The 27319-nt window shown below is 50.4% G+C and overlaps 1 protein-coding gene across 1 annotated transcript; it reads right to left on the bottom strand.

Annotated features, from left to right (window-relative positions):
* Positions 1–16801: 16801 nt before the first annotated feature.
* Positions 16802–19828, bottom strand: BMP4 (bone morphogenetic protein 4). The gene is made up of 3 exons (XM_040602105.1): positions 19694–19828; positions 18842–19218; positions 16802–17868 (listed from the first exon to the last, which is right to left on the bottom strand). Exons 2-3 carry the CDS (start codon positions 19209–19211, stop codon positions 17027–17029), a joined length of 1212 nt encoding a protein of 403 aa, XP_040458039.1. The 5' UTR covers positions 19212–19218; positions 19694–19828; the 3' UTR covers positions 16802–17026.
* Positions 19829–27319: the final 7491 nt, after the last annotated feature.

Genomic DNA, 27319 nt, shown 5'->3' with positions numbered 1-27319 from the left:
GGATACCAAGCCAGCCCATCTATTCCTTATTTCCTCAAACAAACCATAGAATCAGAGGATGGTTTGGGTTAGAAGGGACCTTTACAGGCCATCTAGCCAAACTGCCCTGCAATGAGCAGGGACATCCACAACTCCATCACGTCACTCAGAGCCCCGTCCAGGTGGCCTGGAATGTTTCCAGGGATGGGGCACCTACCACCTCTCTGGGCAACCTGTGCCAGTGTCCCACCACCCTCAGCACAAAAAAATTCTCCCTTACATCTAGTCTGAACCTCCCCTCTTTTAGTTTAAAACCATTACATCTTGTTCTATCAAGTGTCACTATTTGTGATCCACCAGGGAGAGATGAGGGAATCCATTGAGCCCTGAGAAAGGGAAAAAATCCCATATATTGGGAGCCCAGCCCCGTCGGCATCACTGGGTGGCAGCCAGGTAAACACAGCCACGGGGCAGACTCTTCATGAGCCATCTTACCGCAAGTGCACCTTGACTCACCACAGATTCCCACCACTGGTTGCCCCATAGCTGAGAAACATGGGGAAGAGCCAAATGTAACCAGATTTTGCTGCCTGATGCACGCTTCCCTTGCCAAGTGCTATTGGAATGAAGTCATGGGTACCCTGGACTCACTGCATGAGGTGTTCAGACTTTCCTCTCTCCCCAACAGCAATGGAAAGTTGTTTGGGTTAGATGGGCAAACAGCTTCCTTTTGAAAGCTCTTCCTTCTCCAAACACATTACTGCGCTACTGGAAACCGTTCAATTTAGCTAAGTCATTAAGTCATCTGAGCACATTTTTGCAGCAAGAGGAGGCTGCGTGGTGGGCTGGTTTGGGAGAACAGTTGGATTTAAACCTCCCCAGGGGGAACAGATGCTGATGGCATGTTGCTATCTAGTCGGTTTTCATGCAGCACCATCCACTCCAGCTTCCAAGCTTTACTACCGCCCTTTCACACCAGTGAAATGCAGCCCACAGGGTGGTATAAAGCCAGTTCTACATCTGCCTTCCACCACGGCTCACCCCATAGCCCAGTGTAGGGGCCTCTCTGCTACCCGGCCCAGAGCAGAGCAGCTTTGGGGCTGCTCTATGTTACACTAGAGCAACAACATTATTATTATTGGTACTGTTCAGCACAGCTGAGGCATCTTCCTAGCCAGATGTTTGCAGGATGTGTTTGTGCTCGCTTCGCTGATGCGTGAAAATAGTCACAAGACGAGATGTTCAGCACAGCCAATATGCCATAGCCTAGCCTAAATAGCAGCCTTTATTTCCACCTCACCTGTCCTCAAAACAAGGCATTTTTTGTGATTTCCTATGTGTGTAATACAGCGGTGATCATTGAATAAATAAACAGGAAACCTTAGGTCTGATGATGTTGCTCAAGAAAGGCACAAAAGCAAAAATTCCACTTATCTGAGCATCTTTCCCAAATTTGCTTCCCACACAACCTTTTGGGAGATCACGTTTGCATCAGTTTCCTCAATTACCACTTCTATCACTGGTATGATTCTTCAAGTGATATCCCAAGGGTACCCCAGAGATGAGCTGGGGGTGGGAGGAAGGGGGGTGTAGCAACTTAGCTCTTGTTTTCCCGAGCACACTCGAGGCTGCAAGCCGTGAGTTTTCAGCTCGTCATTTAATCAGGTTTCCTGAAGACAATTCTCAGATTTTTCATCCTACACCTTCCTCCCAGCCGTGTCCGCACCAGCTGCCCCAACCCACTGTATGGCAAACCCGTGTGCTTGCCGCGCCAAGCCTGCTGCACACGCAGCCAGGGGCTGCCGGCCCCCTCCCTGGCAGAGAGGGTTTCCCCTGCCCATCTTATGGGCTCCTGACCCCCGGGGCTTGCCACGGTGCTGGAGGCAGCTGAGACGAGCAGGGACAGAGCACAAGGGGCACTGAGGCTGAGCAGAGACCTGGTGCATGGAAAGGGACCTGCACTCTTGCACAGGGACCGAGAGATCCAAAATCCTCGAGCATGCTGCGCAGCCGAAAGAAATCAGAGCATAAGGTTGAAAGACCACTTGGAAAACATTAACAGCTCATTACTGATTGTCTGTTTGAAAACCCCCATTAATGTATACACATCCGTCCCTGGACAGCACGTTTACCCCCAGCTAATGGCACTGAGTGGAAGCTGGAACGATCTGTGCGTAACGACTTCAGCAAACTCCCAGCCCTCCCTCATTTACAGTTTTCCTGCACAGGCTCCTTCTGACCTCTTCAAATCCCATCCCAATTACAGCCTCCCACTTACCCTTCAATGTAAATAAATCCTGCATGGTGGGGATCGCTGCTACCAGCGCAGATAAAAGCGATGATGTTGATGGAGAAAAAGCACAACCTGCAGCTGGTTCTTGAGAAGGGCAAGAAAACAAAGCACAAGCGGGCCGGTGGGGCTGAGGCGTGGGATGGGAGGTGATACCCATCAGGATGCTCAGAGCTTGGGCACTGCTCAGTCCTCTGGAGAGATCACAGAATCATTTAGGTTGGAAAAGATGTTTAAGATCATTGAGTCCAACTGCTAACCCAGCATGCCAAGCCCACCACTAAACCTTGTCTCCAAGTGCCACATCTACACAGCTTTTAAATACCTCCAGGGATGGTGCCCCCACCACCTCGCTGGGCAGCCTGTGCCAGTGCTCAACAACCCTTTTGGTGAAGAAATATTTCCCCACATCCAATCTAAACATCCCCTGGTGCAACTTGAGGCCATTTCCTCTTGTCCTATAACTTGTTACTTGGAAAAGGAGAACACACCCACCTCACTACGCCCTCCTTTCAGACAGCTGTAGAGAGAAATAAGGTCTCCCCTGAGCCTCCTTTTCTCCAGGCTCAACAGCCCCAGTTCCCTCAGCCGCTTCTCATCAGACTTGTTCTCTAGACCCTTTACCAGCTTCATTGCCCTGCTTCGGATGCACTTCAGCACCTTAATGCCTGTCTTGTAGTGAGGGGCCCAAAGCTGAACACAGATCTCGCAAGGAGAAGCTCAAAAATATTGTAAAGCCATCCACAGCAAATGGATGAATAGCCATGAAATCCCTGCAGGACATCCATGCACCTGGGACTTCTTGTTTGGGTGCATAGGAAATTTGCTTAGGAAAGCACTGATTTCTCTGCTAAGATGCAAGAGGGCTGAGATGTCCCCATCCACCACATGTTGGAGGATGGAAACCTATAGAGGAATGAAGCTGGGTTAATTAATATTGATAATATACAGCTGTGGGCTGGCTTCAGGGGTGGTGTGTTGGCTGATGTAGATAAGGTGCAGCTGTGGCTGGTGCTGTTAAGTGGTTGAGAGCCAATGAAGAGGGAGCAGCCGAGGAAGAAGCAAGAGCAGAGAGAACACACACCCTGGATGAGGCAAGATGAGATGAGGAGAAGGCAGCAGGGGGACTGGTATACTCTTGTATGCTGGTATGAGATGGTAAAAGACCTTGTTGCAGCTTGATAGTCTGGAGAGTGCTGCAACAGAAACCCAAGGAGGATCTGCTTGAGATAGAGAGTTTTCATCTATATTGTAACAAGGTGTTGAGTCAAAGGAAGGATTTTGAACCATTTCCTCAGCAGATGTAAATAACTGCAGTGCCATTGGCTTCAGTGGTCTTCCACCTGTTTTCCACCACTGAAGCACTGGATCCCTTGAGGAAAAATGCTGTGTCCTTGGATATATTCAAGAGAGCTCAGAGAGAAAAAGCTGGATCTCTATTGGCTTCCTGGGGCATGCCTAGGCTGCTGCTAGGTTAACAATATTTTCTCTGGATTTGTGAACACTTAAGAGCACTCTTTGACACGGGAACAGCATAAATGCCATATGGATATTCCTCTCAGCACAGGGTGAATGGAGGGAACAAGCCAGCTACATCCATCTTTGGTCCTCCTAAATCTCACCTCTAAATGCATCTTCCCTAACACTCACCCAGCCTCATCGCAGACCGCGCAGCCTTGGCCACACGCTCACCCTCAGTTGGGACGATGGGACCTCACACTGCAGCTTCCCCATGAGCCATCGCTGCCTTTGCAATTTCAAGCCACTGGGTGCAACAGCAGGTGAGACAGACCCTGGGTTTTAAGCTGCTGGAGATTGGGGGTGTTGCGCACTGTTTTTCAGGGTTTTGTCTTAATTGTGGGTTTAATGCAGGGCTTGTCTACTGATCACGAAACAACTACCCTGAGGTTTGAAATTGGTTTTAGTGAGAAAGGACTAAATGATCTTATAATGTTCTGGAACTGTCAACATAATATATGGGGCTGCATTCAGCAGAAATTATAGGCAGTTTCCATGCCACAAAAGCCGCACAAGTTCATGGATCCAGCCAAAATATTCAGCAGGAAGTTCTGCCAGGCCGCAGGGCCTGTTTTGCCAAGATGTACAGGTGTACACCCTGGAGAGCAGCCCCACCGCTGGCCCGGGAGACTCCACATCACCTCCCACCCAGCCACATTCTCCTTGGGTCACCTGAGCCAAAGTGTTATGTGATCCCAAAAGCCACAGTGGAGATTTTTCCATCTTTGAGATGACGTGTCCTTTCATCTGCAGGTACAGAAGCTGTGGACAGAAGTCCCTACAGGTGTTTTTGGAGAGGTGTCCACCTCCAGGATCCAAATGGAGTGGCTTGGCTTGGTGCCTTGGACATCACTGGACTTTGTGTAATTGCAATGACACAAGGCCTTCCATTTCTTTCTTGCTCATGAGACAACATCTCCCTTGCCAGGAGGGTAGGTAGTTTGGAGGTTGAAATATCAAGGGACACATTTCACACACAGAGTCTTAGAGACAGGATGCCCAACTCACACACATGAACACAGAACATTTGAGCTAGACAGATCTTCAAAAAAGGCCAAGGCCACTGCTCTGCCATCGTACACCTTAGATTTGGGGTATCTGCAAATGAAGCTCCATCTTTGGAGGAGATGTGTGAAGACCAGGATGGCAGTGCCTCAAAATAGGTGTCTGCATGAATAACCCATCTCTGAGAAAGCAGCTAAGCCATCTGCTGCTGGGACACTGAGGCTTTGCATGAGTTCAGTGCAAGGGAAAGGTTTTTCATGCAAGTCTGGGTTTTACTGTCGAGTTTTTCCCAGGCTTCAGAGGAGCATGGGAAATACCAGAGAACACGCCAGGCACGCGTCTGTCACATTCACTTCATGGGGTGGTGCTTCAAGCCCTAACTACAATCCCCAAAACACGACCACAGGCTGAGGAAATCTCATCTGCGCTCTGACCACCAACTTGCTCAAGAGTTTAGGGGTTGCAAAGAGCCTGCTCTGCTCCTCCCAGAGATGGGGAGACATCCCCAAGCCTGTCAGTGTTTTAGAGGCATTTCGACAATGCCCTCAGTAACAGTCATCAGCTTTTGGTCATCTCTGTGGTCAGGCAGTGGACCAGATGGTCATTGGAGGTCCCTTCCAACTGAAATTATTCTATTCGTTCTACCTCAAAGGGCATTCAGAGCAGCAATGGGGAACCACCAGTAGGTAATGCTGTCCCACCTCGGCATAAATGTTGGTATTAATTTGGGTGCACAAAGAGCACTCGGTTCTCTGCTCAACGCAGGACCACAGGCACAGAGCATAGTCCAGCTGAATGCTGCAAGGAGCCGTCAGCATCCTCAAAGTCCTACGCACTGGCAACTCTGTGGGACATCCTCTCCTTGGCACGCAACAGGGATGGTGGACTCCAAAACCAGGCAGAAGCCTCATCGTTTGGAGGGGTTTCTCATCATAAGCCCACAGCAGAGGGGGAAAGTGGTTGTGCCACCACCCAGCCTCAAGGAACATGGGGCATGATGGAGTCCCACCAGCCTTTCACGGCCAAGTTGTCCACCAAGTGATGGCTCCTCCAGGTGGGAATGAAAGAAGATTTGGGAGCATTTTTGTGGCATATGCCTCACTGTTTTGCCTGGCTGTGCCTTTTCTAAGGAGCAAAGGGAAGGGTCTTGTGTCACCATGCATGAACAAGGTCAGGAAATACTTACTCCATCCCTGCTCCTGGTTTTGCTGAGTCTGAAAGGAGTTGTTCAGAACAAGATAAGAAACCAACAGCAGCGGATGTGTGCAGGAGGCCATGGGCTCTGTGCAAAACATCCTGTTGGCCTCTGCATTGTAAAGCAGCAGGGGCAAACACAGCTCATCGGAGCGGGTGCTGGGCAAACTGTCCCATCTCTGAATCTACCGCATCAGGGACCTCTTTTAGGTTGTAAAAACTCTACCCTGCAATCTCATTTGGGTAGCCTTAATTGCTGGATGGGCTGAGTCTGGTATCAAGGGTCCTTCGGAAAAATGAACCCTGCAGCAGAGACAACCTTCCTGCTGTGGCATCAGAGCGGGGCTGTGAGAGCGGGGAGGGGAGGAATGGGTCCCCAGAGTCCAGGTACACAGTTGGCTCTTCTAGATGTCGCAATTTGCTCTGCAAATGACACTTTCCTACAGAAAACACTTCCCTTCAGCACTGCTAATCATCACTCTCTTGGCCTCTGGATCAGGCCCAAACCAATCACATCTGTGCCCAAAAAAAGAAAACGTCCGCTTGTGTTTCACTTACTTTTATGGGAGCGTTAACACATTTCAGTCACATAAAACCTTCACCTTCAAAAGGGAAAGGGGAAAGACAGAAAGGAAAGCCTGCCACATAAAGTAAGCAGCTTAGCCCCAATTACACGCTGAACAACACCAACCCAAGGAGCTGACCCGGTGCAGAAGGGTTTCTCTGCACTGGGCTTCGGATGGAGCAGAGGTCTGGGGATGCCAAGTGGCAAAATGATGTGATGTGGGAACAATGCCAGGACCGTGCACCCTGGTTGCCACCAGCGTGTTGGGATACTGCCACCACCCCAGCCATCACAGCCAGCCTGCAGCTGCAGACAGCCGTCACCGCCCATCTGTGGGGTCTTTCGTTGGTGCTTTGGGATTTTTTTTTTTGGCAGAAGATGCTCCTAACCAAAACCAGATTTGATTCCCAAATAGCCCCAATCTCCTTTAAAGCTTACAAATCTTCCACACCTGTGTTTGCTCATTCTTGCTGCTCAGCCCTGCCCTGGGAAGGACAATGTTTATTCCACTCCTCCACAGTTATTTACAATGGGGTTTTCGGATGGAGATGGAGCACATATTTGTCTAATGGCAACAGGGCAGTGAATTTTATTCTCCTCATTAACAGTCATCAGCTTAACGGGAAGCAATAAAAGATTTTTTAAATAGCGGTTGCTTGTGAGATATTTTATCGCCATTACTGTCAGCAGGATGAGCGTACTCCTGGCCTGCAAGGGAGGAAACTGAGGCATGAGGCCATTTACTGGCCCACCCTGGACCACACAGATGGAGGTGGGAAGAAAATCCAGCCCTCCTCTCCCCCATCTAGCGGCTGTGCTGCCCCAAGGCCACATAAGCCACGTTGTTATTATAAGTCATTATTCAACCCACAGCAAAAGCAATTTGTGAAGCGTGTCGTATAATGCTAGCTATTTCCAGCACCCAAGGGAGTTGCAGCAGGGCACCCCACCCTCTTTCTCCTTCCATGAGCCACCTCCAAATGTCTTTGTCTGGCTGGGGACAGCAACCGCCCCTTCCCATGTCCCCCCTACTACCCATCGATCCAAGAAAGGGCATTCCTATCCCGTTTCTGCCCATGAGAAACAATTTTGTCTGAGGCCGCTCCTGCTCTGGCAGAAGGAGCATGGCTGCTCTTTCTTTGACCACAGCTGGTGACATCTGCGGTGACACCTGGGATTGTAGGTCATCCTTTAGTGACTTTGGGTCCTCACAACATGTTCACCTGACATCCTGCATCCAAAGCTGCAGGGACCCCCCAGGAGAGGAGAGCCACTCTGCTGTCCTGAGGACCACATTTTGCCTTCCCATGAGTAAAGAGGAGTCACTTCCAAACAAGGACAGATTTTTGTCCCTGATAGTCCTGTTGACATGGCCCATCTGGGATCTCACTTCTGACAGCTGGAAATTTTTTTCCAGTTCCCCAAGTGTCCCTACTCAGAGACAAGCAGCGCTTCCCTCTTGTTGGGATTTACCCCAAGACAGACAACCAATCCCTTTCCAGCCTCCAATTTGCCCAGCAGAACAAGACCAGGCTCTTCTCTAAGATCATTTGATGCTCACAGCAGTCCAGTGAGGTCTGAAACAATTCATCATGAATGCAGGTATGAGAAACCCACTCAGTATTTTAGCCCTGACTCTGGGACCTCTAGGGGAAAATCTCTACTTCATCCATCCCAGGTTCTGTCACTTGGGCTCTCTTGAGCTCTTTTCTGATCAGCAACAACCCCAGGTCTTTGTTTTCTGCCGTGTCCCACAGAAGAGCTGCTCAGCTAACCATTTAACCCTTCTCCCCACATTGTGGCTTCTACCATCAAACTTTGCTCCCAACGTGTGTCCTGCTATGGAGGCATATGCAGGTCCCTCTCAGTGCTACCATTGGTTAATCAAATTAAAAATATTGTCTTAGCAAATGATCCTTGGGGACTGCCTCTTACTGGGAAACTGTCCAACTCTACGAACTGTCTTTCAAGGAATACTGCGGTGGTTCTTTTTAATACTTTTAAACAGCAAAATAAACAGCAACCACAAAGCTGTTTCTGTTAAATCTCTTCAAATGACACCTAAAAATACCTGTTTCTGATGCCCCAAGTGCAGACGCGGGAAGGATCAGCATGTTTCACAGGATGTCTTGCTCAGCTCCTCTTCCAGACCCGTTCATGACCTGAAGGCCCTTGGGTAAGGGTTTCTGTGATGAAGAACAGAAGCACCATGCCGTGCTGGGCTGGAGCTCTTTTACTCAGACACCCAAGCAGGAACCAACCCCCATCTCACCACTGCAGGCAAGTGGTGGTCAGGATGGTGGTTGGGTCCATGAGAATTGGAAGTGGAACTAAGGGCATGTCCTAGAGCCCTGATTTTCCTTTCTGATGTAAACCAGCAGCAAGAAACTCCCCCACAGGACCAACCCAGCAGCATAAGTTCCCCCCATAGCAGATCCAGGAAAGAAACCCCAGAGCCCAGCCATGTGAGCAGCCCGTGCAGCATCAATGGGGCCATAGTGCTTCCACCAGCCCCAGACTCAACCCACAGCTTCAACCATTCATCCCCTACTCCACAAAGAGCTTTTTCCAGCCCTGAGAAGCATTTTTACCTTTGCTTACACCTTATCCCATCATGACGGCTGCAGAGTCTCTTCCCAAGTCCCACAGACTGAAAGTAACAGGGACACCAGTGTGGTCAGTGCTGAAGCTGCAGCAGATGGTGGTGTTGCGGCTGGTGGGTGCCGCCTCGGCAGTGCTGTGCAGGATCCAGCAGCTTTGAAGAGACCCCCAGAAAAGGGGCAAGCTTCTACCCAGCTCCAGCTCTGTCACCTGGTTGACCAGCAGGAAGAGCTCTCTGCATCACACAGGAGCACCTGACGCTTGAGCAGCATATTTTGAGCATGTACAGTGTTGCCCCCGTGTGCCGCTACACGCTCAGGATGGAAGGAGATTTAAGAGATAAACTCCAAAAGACAGGAAAGAAAGTACATGGGTGGCTCTTCACTGAGGTCCCCAGTCCTTCTCCTTTGGAGATAACTGCTTAGTGTGGCATTCAAGCAAAGTGTTTCCTTCTATTTACTTAATTCCCTATTAAAAGCGATGTACCCAGCCTGTCCCTGGGTGGGAGCTGGCCCCAGCCCAGTGAGCAGGAGCAGCCCCTCGCGAGCCCTCTCACACACACCCAGCCTGTCCGGGGCTCTCCCAGTGAGGTGTATAATCAGTTTAGCGTGTCTTAGCTAATCTTGGCATGCAGGATTTCACTGATTTCAGTACTAAATAGCAGGTGTGCATCACAGCTCAGACAACACAAGCAAAGCCAATAAAAGCAATGCAAAATGCCTACTGTCCTCCATATAATCTAAGATGTAAAACAGTGCAGCCTGTTTCAGGCAATTATTTCATAACACGTAAAATCTCATATTACTGAAGGAAGAGGTGAGGGGCAGGTGGATTACTTGGAAAAGCACTTGCACTTTGCCTGTGGGACTCCAGACCAAGCAGAGCCTTCAGTTTTCAGTGACAAGAAGCCTCCAAGCATAAGGAGAATAATTCATGTTACGGGAATGCATTCACGAGGTGTGAGATTATCTAATCAGGAAAGGGCAGAGCTAAAACATGCGGGAGATCAGAAGAGTTTTAAATCCCTGCCATAAATGCAACACAAAGGCAATTATCTGAGGGTGGTGCGGAAAGTCCTGCTCCAGCCGGAACCCACCCAACAGCATCACCTCCATGTGCAACCGGCACAAACATCAAGCCTGGCTGGAGAAGAGAGCCCCAGACTGGCTGGGGAGAGAGCTGGGAGGCAGCTGCCCAGCCTTCTCAGGGGCCTGTAGGAGCAGAGGTCCAAGCACCACCTCTACTTGAAGAGGAAAGGGAGTGTAAAGCTCTCTGCCATGCTGCAAAGGACCTCCAGGTTGTATGTGCATGCAGTTGTATACAAAGGACCTGCCATCACTCAACCAGACCCTTCCGAAAATTTAAGACACAAAGCGATGTATTATTTGGCAGTGCTGGGTTAATGGTGGGACTTTATGATCTTAAAGGTCTTTTCCAACCTAAATGATTCTATGATTCTTTGTGAGCCCAGATGCATGCTTTAAAATGCATTTCTACAATTTCAGCAAGCTGATTAACTTGCTAAGGGGTCTCATTGGCAGTGTCCATCTTCCACCACTGTTGCCCAGACTGCCAGAGATGGCACTGAGAAGGGTAAGCACCAACAAGGACCGACTTCCACCAAGGCAAAGACCTACAGGTCTCTTTAGCCTGGTGAGGGCACAGCAGAGGACAAGGGTGACAGATGTGGCAGAGCGGAGGACATGCAGTCTCTGGTGCAGAGAAGAGGAATAGGAAACAGGGGTTCATTGTGTCCAAAAATACAAGAACTCTGGAGCACGATTATGAACTTTTGGGTAATGGTTTCAAAACAAATAAAAGGAAACAGTTCAAAAGGAATGGATAGGCAAACTGTGGAAATTACTGGCACAGGATAATGCTGATCTGAAAAGCATTATAAGGTTTACAATGTAATTCTACAAATTTCTGGAAGTAAAATTCATGCTGGCCTGTTAAATACAATGACCCTAATTTTGGCTCCAGAAGCTCTGACCTGTACATGGCTGGAGGCTGATGGGTGCTGCAGAAAAACACTGTTAACAGGCTTGCTGTGTTCCTGCCCTCTCCTGCAGTGCTAGATGGTCCTTTGCAGAGAATTAGCACAGACTTTTTTTTTTTTTTTTTTTTTAATGTAAATGTAGACTAACTTCAATATTTTCCATTCATAGACTGCTAGAACTGGGAGCTAACTTCTCCTCTGGGAACTGTGTGGTCTCCCTGGATCTGAATATCTGCAATCTCCAGGAAAAAGGGGAATTGGACCAAGAGTGGAAAGGAAAATCTGCATTTATAAACGTATCACATGCTACACCTGATTGAAGAGACGACTGGAAGAAATGTTGACGATATAAGTACAACCAGACAGCTACAGAGTACCAAAGGCAGGTAAGCATGTCGAGATGCAGCCACATCTGTAGCGTATGAACAGATCAAAGTGTAGGGCTGGGTTTGGATAAAGCTTTCTTGGCTCCCTGATGTTACGGAAGATGCAGGTCATCACAGGTCCTTTCTAGGGTGAAATCCTACTGGTAATGGCTTTTGGTTGTGCAAAAGGTCCAGGCAGCCCCTGTGGTGCACCATGCAAGCACACTGCTGGGGGGCTGGGGAAGATGCTTCTTGTGGACACAGATGCCAGGGGAGACTCCCCTTAACTCTGCTGCCATTGCTCAAAGTAGCTCTTTGCAAAGCCAAGACGGAGTCCTGGGAGGACACAAGGGGTTGATGGGCCATGCCCATCCAATATAATAAATAAATAAATATAAAAATAATAAATATTTTTTAAAAAATAGCCCAAAGCTATTCTCATGTAAAATGCAGCATCAAGGCACAGGCAGGAAGCAGTGCATGAAAAATGCTGACAGTGTGAAAAACAGCACAGGGCTCCAAGTTGGGGCAGATTTTGGACAGACTCTGCAGAACCAAAGTCCCAGCACATGTTCATCTGCTGGGTGAAGTAAGTGACTCACAGCTGATCCAACAACCCAGCAGAGCCAGAGTTCCCCACTGCCTCATCCCTCCTTGGGCTTTGCTAAGGTGCAACCACTGGTTAATGAATTTTTCCCTCTGCTGCTTGTGTCTAGGTGGATGGTCTATCAAATAAGGAAGCAAGTTTGAGGTGCTTGTTTAAGAAGCCAGGTGAAAATAACGTATTAACAAAACCTACTTTACACTTCCAAACTTCAATGCAGGATCCATGAACAGAAGGAAATATCCATTGTCTGGGTCATTTCTGATACTCACTGTCATTATCATGCCTGTCTAGAGAACATGGACATTGTAGCCTCCTCTTTCATTGTATTATGCAAGAATTCACCACCGGTTCAACGGTTTGAGGTTAAGTGATGGATCTTCAGAAGGACAGACTCGAAATAAGAGAAGAGTTTTGTATCTAGAACACAGGACAGGGACTGAGGTGGTCAGACACCTCTTCTGGCTCTGCCCACTCTCCATAGCTGATTGTGTGTAAAGTGTCCAAGTCTCTTCATCTCTCTGTGCCCAAGATCATTATCTATAGGAAAGCAGTAATATCTTCTCCTACCTGTGTAGGTCCTGTGATTTCAGACAGGGACTATGCTCAGTAGAGGACCTTCAGACCTGCTATCATGCTATGAAACCCCAGAATGAAGAGAACAGAACATCTGTCGACGCTAAGATTCAACAGTTTCAGCCATCAACATTAGGCTAGACTGCGCTAATTGTATTGTCATAGGGCGAGAAGCTTGCCAGAGGTGTCCAGGCACTGCACTCCAAACGACAAGGGCCTCCATCTTCCTTTGCTGGCTCCGTAGCAAAGCCTCTGTGTTTGTCCCAGAATAGCAATGTACAAACCTCGGTGCTTCTCTTCCAAACCAATCTGCATTTTTAGAAACTAATTTGCAAAGCCTCGGACCCTGTGGCTACAGGCAAAGCCTGGCTGTCTGAGCAGCCCTCCTCCCTCCTCAATTACGGCATCTCCAGGACAGCAGCTCTTCTCAAAACGATGCTGTAAGCTTTGACTTGGGGGTGAATTTTCACCTGGGAGAAGAAAGTCCTGCCAGAAGACTCTTGGGATCCTACAAGCCAAGAGAGGGGTTGGGGATAGGATCAGGGTAACCACAGGTCTCTGGGAGGAGCTCCTGATACACAGCAGAGCCTGGGACCCCCATTTTCCAGCACACCTTACCCCATGACCTCACCAGTGCTCCAGCAATAATGTTACAGTGTAACAGCCAGTGGCCCACACCAGCAACCACGGTAAACATTTCAGTTGGAGCCACAAGAGGTTAGTAAACCCTGCTGAGATATTCTCCTTGTTTCCTATATCCATAAGTCACAACAGACTTCAGCATGACAATACTTTTTAAGGTATCAAAAGTCACAGCCTTCCTGTGGTAAGCACAAAGATGAAATCGCATCACAGTGAGCCTCAGAGCATCTACCATCCAACTCACGCTTCTCGGGGTGCTGGACCGTGGGCCACAGCTGCCAGGAGGGCACCTAGATGGTGGGGAGGTGGCTGCACACTCACCTTCAACCCGTTCTTTTTTTATTCACAGCTTGGACTGAATAAGAGAGGGATTAAACTGATATGCCTTATCTCAGACCTTTCAGGGATTTCTGTACCAGCCACCACAAATGAAGTGTTCGCTTGCTCTGAAATAAGCAACATTTGCAAATGATACATTCCACAGTCAAAGGAATTACTGTACTTACAAAGCAGATATATTTGTCATACCTTTAAGCAAATCTTAGCACTGGCTACCTGAGCCTAAACCACCACTTCAGCTCTTTGCTGCATGAGCAAGGTAGTTTCTGGTACAGACAAGGCAGCAAGAAACAGAATCGGCACGTCCACGGCAAGCAGTGCTCAGACAGACAGGACCGGTTATCACACTAATTCCAGGGCGCAGGATTAAACCGCATGACTGTTGCGACAAATGCACAAAACAATGGCCAGAAATGCTACATGGAATTCCTGGGTCTCTCCGCACCAGCGTTTAACTCGCAGCTTCCCAGAAACAACCCCTCTCTCCCTTGCCAGGGTGGTGAAGAGAGCTCTGATAATCACCAGCAAAACCCAGAGCAAACTGAAGGGCTGGGAAAAAAACGCCACTGGTTATCAGCTGGAAACAAGAAAGGGGCCTGATTCTGGTTTCCCTGATGCTTTTTGTTGCATTTACCTATTTTTAAACAATTTATCAGATTGAGAACATTGCTAAATGCCTCTCTGATCTCAGGAGGCCATACAGCAGCAGCCCGCCACCCACACGGGACAGAGGGATGTACGCACACGGGGAGGGAAACCCTTAGCCCCTGTACTCTGTTGTTAAATACAAAAGTTTAGATGTGCTGCACTGAGTAAATTGCTTAATGCATCCATGAATATTTTGTAATATAAATCACTTCTACTGTCAGCTGGTTTATATCCACAGTTTAGATTCTTAAAAAATTTACAAAATTGAAATACTCTTGGTTTTTTTGAAAAAAAGTTAGTTTTTTCCTACAGTTTCTGAGCAGAACACCCCATGTAGGACCTCACCAACCCACAGCCCAGCAGCAGGGCAGGAAAACCAAAGCAAAGGAAAATCTCCCAAAGGCCACGTACGCATCAGAACAACCTCTCCCCTCGCAGCACCCGCGGAAAAGCAAGTGCCTCTGCCTCCACGGGGCTGAAGCTTCGGTTTCGTCATTTAAACGCAATGCAAAAATAAGCACCAAAATAAACAGATCCATAAAGCAGCAGGAACGCAGCAAAGCGGCTGGAGACTTCTACAAACGAGAATGATCTAAATCCAAGAGGCGTTTGCGCACATGCTGCTTAGCTTTGCAACACCCTCACCGACAAACGGGGAAGCAAACTTGGGAGAAGCCCGTTTCTTTTAACTTTTTTTCTTTTAGAAAGAAAAAAAAAAAAAAAAAAAAAAGCACCGTGATTTTTTTCCAGGCACCCTCTCCCACAGTGGCTACCCCATGGCCCCCGAGAGCCAGGGATGCCGTGGGGCCCGGAGACCCCCTTTCGCCACAGCCGGGGTTATCGGTGGCGGGGCAGATCGGCAGAGATGTGTGTAATTGCCCTGTCAGGCAGCTGAAAGGCGCTCGCCTTTAGCTGATGCCACTTCAAAATGAAATTCTTTCTTTGGCATGGCTATGTCTGATATGCAGGCATCAAAGGGGAGGCAGCAGGTCGCCGATGCCCCGGGCCACACATTTCCCTTCTAAAGGCAGGAATGAGAGTGTCAGCTCAGGGCCGAGGGGCCCCGGAGACACGGCAGCAATAACCCCAGCCCCCTACACGCACGCCGGGGCTCCCCAGCAATGGAGTGATCCCCCTCCCAAGTTTTCCACGACCCTATTATAGGCCCTGTGCATCCCTGCGAGCACCCACAGAGAGCCTTGGGTCACTGGGTCCCCGTGGCAAGCACCCATCGCTGCCTTGTGGGGTGCCGGGAGGCTGCGGGGACCCCGCAGCACCCAGCCAGGCAGGCACAGAGCCACCCGATGGCTCTCCAGCAGCGGAGGGGACACCGTGGCCTGTTCCCATACACCCGTACCTGGTGGGATGGAGGGGTGGAAAAGCCTCAGGATGGAGGGGTGGAAAAGCCTCGCTAGCACAACATAGGCTGAGGGCTGCTTTTTTTTGTTTGTTTGTTTCAGGGAGAAACACAGGGCCATGCTTGCCTCCCCCCACAGCTCCCTTCTCTCTCCACCTGCACTCCTTAAGGAGCTAAGGCTTTTAGCGAGCTTTCCACTCCAGTTTTTACTGGTTTTAACTAAGCTACCCCTTTTGGAGGGTTGGAAAGCTTCAACCATTAAAGGAAAGAAAAAAAGGGGGGAAAAAAAAGCACCATGCAGCCTCGCCCTGCTCCCTTTCCTTCCCACTCCCACGATCGCTGAGGGCAGGAGCCCCTCACACACACCCCACCGTGCTGCCCAGCCTAGGGCACAGCTCCCTATTTTCCAAGCCAAACACAGCCCATCCGATGTGTTTGAGCTGGGGGTTTCAGGTCCTAGACACCTCCAACTGTACCTGCTCAGCTCTGATCACCTTCCTGCTCGGAAGCAATTTGGAAAGGACACAGCACAGGTAGCTATTAGCTAACACATATTTAACTGCTCCAGATATCTTTTTTTTTTTTTTTGGCATTGTAATGGGGCGATTTGATCTTCAAAGGACCCGTGCAAACCTTTGAAGCTTCCCAAAGAAGCCAATCTCCAGTGGGGAGGGGAGGATGGGGGGGGGAAATGTTAATAGTTTTAAAACCTGGGCAATCCTGAAGATGGAGGAAGGGTATGAAACCCAGTGGGTTTTAGCATAAAGCCCTCAGGTAAATCTTCACCTTCTTTTCAAATGCATGTTTGGTGGGTTGCTTTGCAAAGACTTGGGCCAGGTTAGCAAGGTCGGCTCTATTCCCAGCAGCCAGGAGCAGCAGCTCTTAATCTCCAGGGACCCTCATCTCCCATGTGGTGCAGCCCCAGCACAGGGGGATCCGCGGTACCTTGGCAAGAAATAGAAAGACTAAAATTTGCAAAGCCTTTAAGGGGTAAAAGAGGAGGGTGGGGGGAAGCAGGGGCAAGGGGAAGAAGATGAGAAGGAGAGAAGATACATTCCCTGCTGCACACCCAGCCAGCACAGCCTCAGCAGCACCCTGAGAGGCGAGACACAAAATGCGTTTACCTTTAAAATAATGACTCATTTTATTTTTTTCTTTTAATATGTAGTTATAAATATATTTTGTCAAAATATATGATCATTATTGTCAAAAACATTTGCACATAAAGTCATAAATAAGGTCAAGGTGAACGTTTAGTTTAGAGAAGAGTCCAGCTATAGCAAGCAGTTCTGGGGTGGGACGGAAGGGAGAGAGAAGGGGAGGAGAGGGCGGCGGGGAAGGGGGTCAGCGGCACCCGCACCCCTCCACCACCATCTCCTGGTAGTTTTTCAGGACCACCTTGTCATACTCATCCAGGTAGAGCATGGAGATGGCGCTCAGCTCCGTGGGCACACAGCAGGCCTTGGGGATGCTGGAGTTCACGGAGTTCACCAGCGTCTGCACGATGGCATGGTTCGTGGAGTTGAGGTGGTCGGCCAGAGGGAAAGGGCAGTCCCCGTGGCAGTAAAACGCCTGATACCCCGGGGGTGCCACGATCCAGTCGTTCCAGCCCACATCGCTGAAATCCACATAGAGGGCATGGCGGCGGCAGTTTTTTTTGTTCTTGCGGGAACGCTGGTGCTTGGGGCTCCGGCGGGCTCTGCGGGTCAGCGCGTGGCCTCGCCCGTCATGCCCAAAAGTGACCAGGAGCGGCCTGAGCTGAGCCCAGTCCCCACGCCCTTGAGGTAAAGATCGGCTAATCCTGACGTGTTTGCCCTGATGAGTCTGTGCATGGTGGAGGTGGGTCACCTCGATCACCAGCCCATGGTTCGGTTGCTTGTCCTTGGTCCACCGGATCACAGCTGGGCTCACATCAAAGGTCTCCCAGCGCGTCACGTTGTGGTGCACCAGACGTGTGTCCAACAGGCGCGTAATGGCCTGAGCGCGCTCCGACAGCGGCTTCATCACTTCATAAATGTTTATCCGATGGAAGCCCTTCTCCCACGCCGCGCTCGGCTCCTCCACCTGCTCCCGGTACAGCCGCAGCTCCGCCGAGGAGATCACCTCGTTTTCCGGCACGCTGCTGAGGTTAAAGACGAAGCGGATCCGGGGCGCCTCGCTGGGACCCGGGACAGTCTCCAGGTGCTCTGGAGGGGAGCAGGGCGGGGGGGAAAGCAGTACAAAGAGCAAACAAGAGCACATCAGCCTCAGGGCAGCCAGCCACAGCCCCCGGCGCAGCCACAGCACCCACACTTCACCTGCCTGGCAGCCACCGGCACCTCTCCGCTCCCCTGCGCATCCTTCCCAGCTGGACCCGGAGTGGGTCCTGCCCCAGCGCAGCTCCCTCACCCTCCGCATGCCTGTGCCTGGACTGTCACCCCTTCCCTGCTCGCCTCCCCTTTTGGGGAGGCGTTTCCCCTCTCGCTCCCCCTGCCCCCCCCAGTCTCTCCAAAATCATCTCCCCAGTGAGATGCGGCGCCACGGAGCACAGAGGTGCCTTGTTACGGGGCGCAGGGGGCAGGGGGAGAAAGAGAAGCAAATTCCAACGCAGTAATGATGCGGCTGGATTAATAATTCAGATTTACTTTGGAAAAGAAACATCCGCTAGGAAACATTTGGATCAGATTACAAGGGCCTATTGAATAAACCTTATAAACACACAGCTGTAAGTATTAAATTCGAGTAGGGGCTTTTTCGGATTTTTTTTTTTTTCCTTAAGAGCAAAACCAGGCAGCAATCGCTTTGATAGTTCAAAAGAAACCAGGGACGAGATCCCGCCCTCACTTTACTCCCGCATCTGATCCAGAGCCATTAAATCCACACGAGCCCAGGGAGTGACCCCGAGCCAGAGGCACCGAAGGAAACTCGCTGTTGTCAACAGAAGGGAAAGCACCTCAAAATGTGGTCAAGCTCGGGTTAAGCACAGGATGCTGGAAAAAACAGAGAGCAGCGCCTGTCACCCACACGCAGTGGGCTTGGGGGGTGGGGGGGGCGGGCAGTTTTCCTCCCATAAATTTTGGGCCGGGCACATCCTGCTTCTAAATGCATTTGTGAGCTTCCAAACGCAAGGAAATCCCGCTCGCTACCAGGGCTGGGAATTTACCTCCTCCCATCACTGACCTTCATGGTGGAAACTCCTCACGGTGTTTGCCCGGCTGGTCGATCGCTCAGGGTACTGCAGGCTAATCTCCTGGAGGCTTTCCTCCTCTTCTCCAGACTGGAGCCGGTAGAGATCCAGCATGTAACTAGGAATGACGGCTGACTTGCTGGGCTGAGGCCGCCTTCGCAGCCCAAACATCTGCAGCAGAGTTGTTTCGAAACCCCGCAAGAGTTCATGGCTTTGGGCAGAGCGGCGTCCGGATCCGGGTTGTCCCTGCAGCTCCGCGACCTTCTTCCTGCCGGGCTCGGGTATCAGGCTAGCATGGTTAGTACCTCCTAGCAGGACTTGGCATAGTAGGATGACCATCAGCATTCGGTTACCAGGAATCATGGTGTCTCTGGAGTGTAAAAAACGCGACAACCAACAAGGAAAGTCAGGGTGAGAAGCAACCCCCCCTCCTCCGAGTAAACATAAAAATAAGAATAATAAGAATAATAATAAATGGCAGAGCGACATCAGAAGGAGCCCCGAGCGGCAGCGGGCGCGCCCCGGCGGGCAGGGACTAGCCCGGCAGCCCGCACGGGCCGGCGGCTCCCCGGCGCATCCCGGCCCCGCTCGCCCCGCCGGACCGGACCCGACCCAGCCGAGCCGAGCCGGGCCGGGCCGAAGCGGCGGCGGGGCCCCGGCGCCCGGCGGGGAAGGGGAGTCCGGCTCGGCGGGCGGAGGAGCCGCGGGTTCGCGTCCCGCCGCCGGACCCCGGGAGGGGAGGAACGGGGCCAAGAACAAAATAAAGTTGAAAAAACTAAAGCCGAGACCCGTACGGGAAACTAAAAGTAAAGAGCGAAGCCGAGGAAGAAGAGGGCTGTACTCACTGACAGCAAGCAAGGCATATCAGCACAGTCCATGATTCTGGAGAGCCAGCCCGGACCCAGCGCGCCGAAAGCCTCGGGGCAGCGGCTGCCGAGCGCCTCCCGCGATCGCCGCCCGGGCGCAGTGCGGCCGCCGCCGCCGCCGGCCCCGGTTTTCTCCCGGCCCCGCAGTCACGTGGAGCCGCGCACCCCGCCAGCCCGGCCCGGCCCGGCCCGCCGCCCCCGGCCCGCCCCTGCCCGGCCCGGCCCCGCGGGGGACGGCCCGGCCCGCCCCGCCGCCCGCGCCAGCTCCGGCCCGCGGCGCCCGCCGCCCCGGGGAGCGGTGGGGGGCGGCCGGCGGAGGGGCTGCGCCCGGGGGCCGGCACCCCGCCGGTGTGGGGGCCGAGGCGCGGCGGGGCGGCGGGCGGGGGCGAGCGCGGTCCCTGAGGGGGGCCCGACCCCCCTCCCCGCTCAGGTGCATCCCCGGGGGCCGGCACAGCCCACGGTGCGGGTCCCCCCCGCCCCTCGCTCCCAACGCCGGCCGGGGGCCCGCGGCGTGGGTGCCCCCGGGGCGGCCGTGCCCCAAGCCGAGCGGGCCGGGCCGGGCAGCAGCGCGGGCTCGGGGGACCCGGCCAGAGGCCGGCTGGGGAAGGGAGGCTCGGGAGGGGGAGCTGGGGGAGCGCCTCTCCCCCGACGAGAGGGGAGGGAGCGCAGGGAATGAGAAGCAGCTGCCCGGGGAGAGGGACGGCGGCGGAGACCCGGGTCCTCCCCTGCTCACACCCCCCGCCCGCCGGGCCCCGGGGGACGCGCAGCCGCGGACCCCTGGGCGCTCCCGGGGGTGGGAGCCCGTCGGCAGGCCCGCGGTCACCCCTGCGCCCTCCCCCGAATTCCCACCCGCCCTCCGGACCCGCTCAGCGTCCTCCCCGCTTCCCTCCGCGGCTGCTAGAACCCCGCTCCCCGCCGGCCCGGCTTCCCGGACCCCACCGCCAGGCGCCTTCCCCAGCCGGCACGGCCACAGCTGGCTGCCCCAGGGGGGAACGAGCTGGGGGCTCCTGGAGGAGGGCTGCTCCCTGCCCCACAGTCCAACCCCAGCTTGGCCCTGGCCCGGCTTTGGGGCTGAGACCAAGAGCCAGGCTTCCCGAGGCTTGAGGCTGCTCCCGGGGGGGCTTTGGGGTCAGACTGGTCTGTCGCTAGCTCACATCAACTAAACGCACTGGGGGTGATGTGCGAACAAGGTGTGGAGAAGGCAGCTCCTGGGAAAGACCCCCTAACGAAGAGAAGAGCAATGGATGCCACAGGGTAGACTGAGCGACCCCAAAATAAATGAAGAGACTCGACCCGGGCATTAAAATATTGTCCCTTTGCCCTGCCAGGGTATCCCTTTGTGTTGGGCAAACTGGCATCCATGGAGAGAAAAGTTAATTTGGGAGACCAAAAGACGTGGTCATGGAGTGGCCGTGTGAGCTTCTGAAGATGCGGTCGTGGAGTGGCCGTGTGAGCTCCTAAGTTCATCAATTAACCACCAACAAAAGCCAGCACAGAAACGGTGACTGCAGACCGGCACACTCCCGCAAACCACCAGGCCACCATGCCCCAGCGTCCAGCGAGCCTGCGGCACCACAGTGGCTTCCTTACAGCACTGCCCCCAAAGTCACACACAAGCAGATACCACCTCTTTTAATATTGCACTTTTTTTTTTTTCAGCTCAGACCTGACCCATGCATTAGAAAATCCCGGGGATGTCACTGAAAGGACACGCACAGATAAAAGGCAGTGCTGACACTGTAATATCTCTGAGTTATTCCTATACCACTCTGAGTTTAAAAGAAACATCTGTTAGCAAGGTATTTGGACTATGAATCCATCAAAATTTGTGAAATATTGCTATCGCCATTTCAAATGTATCACACTGTGTGTTATTCTTAACAAGGAAAAACAATTTTTAGAGTAGCTGCTGTGCAACTTTTTTAAGTTAAATAACATTTTCATTGAAAATACTCCAGTGTATAAACAAAGTTTACGCAAGGGCCTGTATAGCACTGCTCTTAAAACAGACCTCTGGATTTGGAAAAGCAACTCGCTCCCTCTTTGTGGGAGCAGCAGCAATACGTTTCACTCTTTGTCTAAAGGTCTCACTTGGATTTTGCTAGGATCGGCGAGAGGTCGTGTTTGAAATGTTTGTCACTGAGGAATTCGGTCCCACGGCATCCAGCGCCTGCTCTCGTGAGCCATTCCCGTTAAACCCAGATCCAAAAAGTTGCTTATGTAATGCTGGTTAACCATGCCTCTGTGCAAGGAGGTGGCCAGCTGGGGACAGAAAGCCAGCGGAGAGCACTGTGGTTTAGGCTCTTGTAGGAGGCCATAGTGTATTTGAGTAGCTTATTGGTTACTAAGAAGTGTTAGTCATGGGGAAAGCTGTAGTATTTATTCCGTAAAATGTAAATACATAACCCAAACCACCAAGGAATAACCATGGATGGAAATAGTGTAGCATTTACTGAGGGAGCTGAAATGCATTTCTACAGAAGCTGTGCTTCCTCAGGCCCATGGAGAGTAATTCACCTTGAACGTAGCTTCTGCTCAAGCCCATGGAGTTACACATAGGCTGAATTCGGTCCAGGCACACTAAACAACCGAGCGTGTTATATATTCCAACCAAAAAAGTGAATGCCAAAATGGAGCTAAAAATACAAATGTGGAAGGTTTGAAAAGCAAACACTGCTTAGTTCAGCACTAGATACAACATCGTGCATTTTAAAGATCCAGCACATGAAAAACAGAGAACATTATGTCTATGCTCGGCACAAGACCCACCTCCCCCTGCATCACATCTCGCATGGGTGAGGGGGGGATTGGTGCGGTCCTTGCCTGTGATCCATTCCCAGCTGTATTTGGGGCTCTGCTGCCAGCTTTTTTTCTGCCCTGACTTCTATGAAAAACCTCCTGGAAATCTCTGCACCTGGACAGCAAGATCATTGGCCTCCTCTGGAAGTAAGCACCAGGTCACTGGGGATGTCACCCTGCAAAGAATGGCCAGGCAGAGAGGGGATTCATGGATGTACAGACCTTGGCTGTGACAGAAGATTTGCTTTGTTGGTGGCAGCAAGAAGCCCAGGAGCTGGCAGGTCTCCTAGGGTCCGAGTACTCCGCTCTGCTTGCAGAGGTCGCTAGCAGAGAGGCAAGTATTTGCTCTCTTTTATTTCAACCCAGTAATCGTGGATTTGCCCAGATGTGTTCCTGATAAAGTCCCAGCCACTAACATTTGACCCACCTCCAGGTTTCGTGTGCTCAGGCCCTACCAGCAAGCACTGCAGGTCGACGTTCAGCACCTCTAGAAATTAGGCCAGCTCTGTTTACAAGGCAAACTTTTCCCCTAATGGCAGCGTTGCAGGAGATGCCTCTGGACTTGGGCAGAGAGGGACCTTCCCAAACCAGTTCTTGCACCCTATGTTATTTTTAGAGCAGCTGCACCTTTTGGGCTCCAAAGTTTGCAAACAAGCTGCCTTGGGAAAAAAACTCGTCTCACCAGATTTGTGCTTGAGCAGAAACAAGTCTAAAACCATAAATAAATAAATAAAGTCATATGTCAGAGTCGTTTTAATGACATGAATTACAGGAGGAGATGCCCATAAGTGTGCTAAGATCAATTCCCTCCTACCCCTTCCTTTCAACTGCCTAAGCTTGTCAATTAAAACAAAGGGAACTGAACAAACAACTCCAAGGGATTACATTTTTCCAAAGTAGCTCTTCACTAAAGAGCCGGACTGCAACCGGTCAAAACAAGTGCTGCTGCTTGAATGGTGAAAGGAGCGTTTTTAACAACTACCCGGAGATTTTCATGATTCCTCTGAACACTTCAGAGCTGGCCTGTTCTACCAGAATTTTCTACCTTCTCTTGAATAAAGAAATTCATACTCCTCCTGAAACATAGGATGGGGCCCAGCTTGGACTTCATTTCTGCTTTGCATTAAAGTGTCTCTGCTGAGGTGTCAGGGCCACGTCTAGAATCACTCCTGAGCTAAGAGGAGAATCAGGTTCAGTATTGCTGTCTTATTCCAAACAGGTTTTTTTTACAAATACATACAAAACCACTGTGTGCGCACATTAATAAATGCGGTTATAAAAAGGTAGTCTTTGGCCATCAGGTATGCAGCAGTTGAAACAATAGGATCGTCTGCTTTTTTCTATTTTTTAGTTTTTAAGGATATTTTTTATTGTTTTGCAAGTGCTATTAAAAGGTTGACTGGCCCACACCAGGAGAATCTTTAGTTGCTTTTACTTGAGTCGTTCACTTTGTCACTTTTCAAAGATCCCCAAGACTTTTCAAAGATTTCTTTTCTTTCAAAGATCCCCCAAGAGCAAGCCAGGAATGTCACCCCTTTCTTTCCATATGTACATTGTCCGTCTTCTGCTGTGAGAGTGCAAGTTCTCTGCTGCTAAATATTGTTCCTTAAGAGATGTCTACGCAGTGCATCAAAATTAGGAGGTCTGGGTCTTAGGGAAGTGCTTCAGCAACACAACTCATAAAATAAAGGTAGAACCCTTTTAATGGTCTGTTATTAAAATTCTCCTGAACTGTGTTAGAAACACCTCTCTAAGCCATCTGTTGTAAAATCATCTACACATCGATTGGTTTCCTTCATCAATGTTACAAGAAGAATACGCACTGATCTTATGCAGCTTCTGGAAAGATGTTGCCTTTAGCACGCATTTGCTTTCGCACCATATTACCCCCCACTCAATCAAAGCCTCAGCCCTGAGAAGCAAGAAGGAGCTCCAGAAGATGAAGAATGCATTCCTCCTGCTCTGAAATTGTAGCTGGTACTAATAAAGACCATCATTCTTCCAACAAACACCATGCAGCCATATGGCTATCTAAGATAAGCACATTCAGTTTGGATCTGTTGAGTCATGGATACTTTTTGAGAATACCACAAGCACTGGCAGCTCCCTTACCGTACATACCACTTCAGTCTGTCTCCGGCACTGATATGCGGCTTTGTCTGAGTTCAGCTGTGATCCTGATATTTCAAATGCTTTGCTCTTCCTCTCTTGTCTAGCAACACTGCCAAAATCTACCATTCCACACAGCCATATAGCACCTCTGGGGTGCCAACGTTTGTCCTTTAACTGCATCTTGAGATCTGCTAGCATCACGAGCTTTAATGATTTCAAACACTAGCACAAGGTGTAAATAAGCAGGGCAGGAGAAGTGCTACAAAAATAGTTCACGTCAGCTCTATTTGATTTTTAGCAATAGCAAAAGAACTTTACTGGTAGGCATTATCACATGTGGTGGGAAATGTCAGCACATCGATGAATTTCGAGTTTCTTAATGTGAACATCCTCACCTGAAAGCAGAGAGGAAGGGTCCTGCTAGGGATTCCCTGTCGGGAAGCACAGACATGCCCTGTGGCCTCCATCGCCAGCAATAATAACCTCCATCACTGGTGGGGCTCATTTGTACCAGTTGCCCGGTGACAAAGTGAATGCTCACAAATAATCAACAGACCAAGGATCATTCTTAGAAAGTTCTCACTTGAATAACCTTGCACCACGAATGTGTTTGAACAGAGCACAGGCCTCCCACAGACACAGGACAAGAAAAAGATGGTTTCTGAGGGAAAGGCTCCTTCTCCACACACAGAGGAGGCTGCAGGTTGCATGGGCTTGCAGGTATTCCCTGTCAAGCTACTCTCCTACTTCTGACTCAGTGTCATATGTACTTTTATAAACATGTATGTGCATGTAGATGTGTGTACACAGAGACACACACGTATTCATTACATTCAGCTAAAACATACTAAGAGCAGCAAGGTGCTAACCAAGGCAGGACCTCGACGAAACAATCCATGTTAGCGCAGTGGCTTTGTCCAGACAACCCAGTTCACCGCAAAAACACCTACAGGTTTAATCCTTATGAAAGGGGTAATGCCATGTGCAGTAGAAGGAAGGAGCTAAAAGAGCCTGCAGTCCTTCCTGACAAACCTTTTGGCAGGACCTACTTCACCACAGTGCAGCCAGGCTCTCTGTTTTATTATTGATAAAGCAAGCTAACGGGTGAGGTGTTGGCTGAGATTACTTTCAAGGTAGAGACCTTCTTACTTACTGTTACCTGCTCTGCTCCATTCTAGGGCAACAAAAATTGCTTGTAAGCAGAGTCAACGCCCACCTCCTCTCCCACACAGCTACTACCTAAAAGCACCTGAGCAGAGACACAGTTTGTGTCAACAGCAGTGAAATCTGATTTCATTTTTGGCTGTTTTATACATAAGCAATTACCTGTTTTCCCCCTTCACTGCTTCTATCATGCACAGACACTGACTCAGCGCCTAAAGAAAGCCTTTAGCTACCTGGGAAGTTCAAAGGCGATAGATTTGGTGGAGTACTACATGTACAGTGATGCCTAAAGGAAGGTTGGCCTAATGATGAAGGAGTTGATTTGGACTTCAGAAGGTCAGCTTTGTGCTTCTGTGACACTGGCTGAATCACCAGGAACCTACCTGATCTAAGTGGCTAAGTATATGCTTAACAGTGAGGAGTAATTAAAAAAAAATGGGGAAAGGAGGCAATTAGAATTAAAGGCATGTCAGAGCCTTCATTCTGGAAGAACAAGAGCATTTTGCACCCTTCTCAGAAATAAAGTAAAAATAAACATTAGTTCTAAACAGGTCCTCAAACTGCAACCCAGCAAACAAAAGGCTTTCAAACCATTTTGGTGGGGTTCCAGCCCCTGGGGACATATCGGAGGAATAACACCACACAGAGACTCTGTAGGATCTCCAATTTGCAGCACAAGAAACGAAAGCTGGGCTGCCCCATGCATGGTGGAGAGACACCCAGTGATTCACGCCTCATCTACAGCAGAAAGACCTGGGCTGACTCTCCCTCCTGTCACACTCACTTCAGAAGAAGAGCAAAAGGGAATCCTTGCAGTGGCACACTGCAAAAACTACAGAAGCAAAATCTCCTCCATAAGGAAGAAGTGAAACTGAATATGCCTGGAAACTAGGAATTAAACACATTGTATTCAGAGGTGGGTTTCCAGCATTTTCCAGAAATAGTCGTCAGGGCTTTAGATTACTGGCTGGCAGCCACATGGCCCATGAACTGAAGGGAGGCCAATTTCTTGACCTGCAGGCTTCAATGCAAAGACAGTCTGTACTCTCTGATACCTTATCCAAACGATGTGGGCAAACCAGCGTTGTACGTGTGTACCGTGCGTGTCTGATCCCACAGGCAAACTAGGCTTTCTATTAAAGGCCGTTTGCAGGATCTACTTATTTTATTTTTGAAAATATTAGTCACCAAACAGTTTACAGAGGAATAAAACTGAGGAACTGGCTCATAAAAGAGGAATATCTAAAAATCAGTTTGAAGAAGAAAAAAAAATGAAATGTCAAAAAGGGAGCTAGTCTGAAGTCATCTTCTGTCTCACTCTCTCTTAGGTATGAAGGGACCTTAGAAGTGAGGGACTTCTCACCCACACAGAGGTCCACCTGGGCAGAAGGGCTTACAGAGCCAGCCCCCAGAGGATAAGCAGGAAGATAGAACAGGAGAGAAAACTGATATGGGAAAGAATTGAAAACCAAGAAGGCAAATTCAGTCTGGGCAAAGGGCCAAGGCAAGGCCAAGTGCAATTCTAGAAAA

Source organism: Falco naumanni, chromosome 7 (assembly GCF_017639655.2).
Source record: "Falco naumanni isolate bFalNau1 chromosome 7, bFalNau1.pat, whole genome shotgun sequence".
In the NCBI taxonomy this organism is placed as follows: Eukaryota; Metazoa; Chordata; class Aves; order Falconiformes; family Falconidae; genus Falco; species Falco naumanni.
Note: the sequence above shows the minus strand (reverse complement) of the source record. Positions and strands in the feature narration are given on the sequence as shown.

Bases quoted from the DNA above. Each gene is read 5' to 3' on its own strand.
- BMP4 (XM_040602105.1), bottom strand. From the start codon at position 19,211: ATGATTCCTGGTAACCGAATGCTGATGGTCATCCTACTATGCCAAGTC. The intron at 17,869-18,841 runs GTCAGTGATGGG...GCTCCCCTCCAG, and splicing joins GAGGAGTTTCCACCATGAAG to AGCACCTGGAGACTGTCCCG.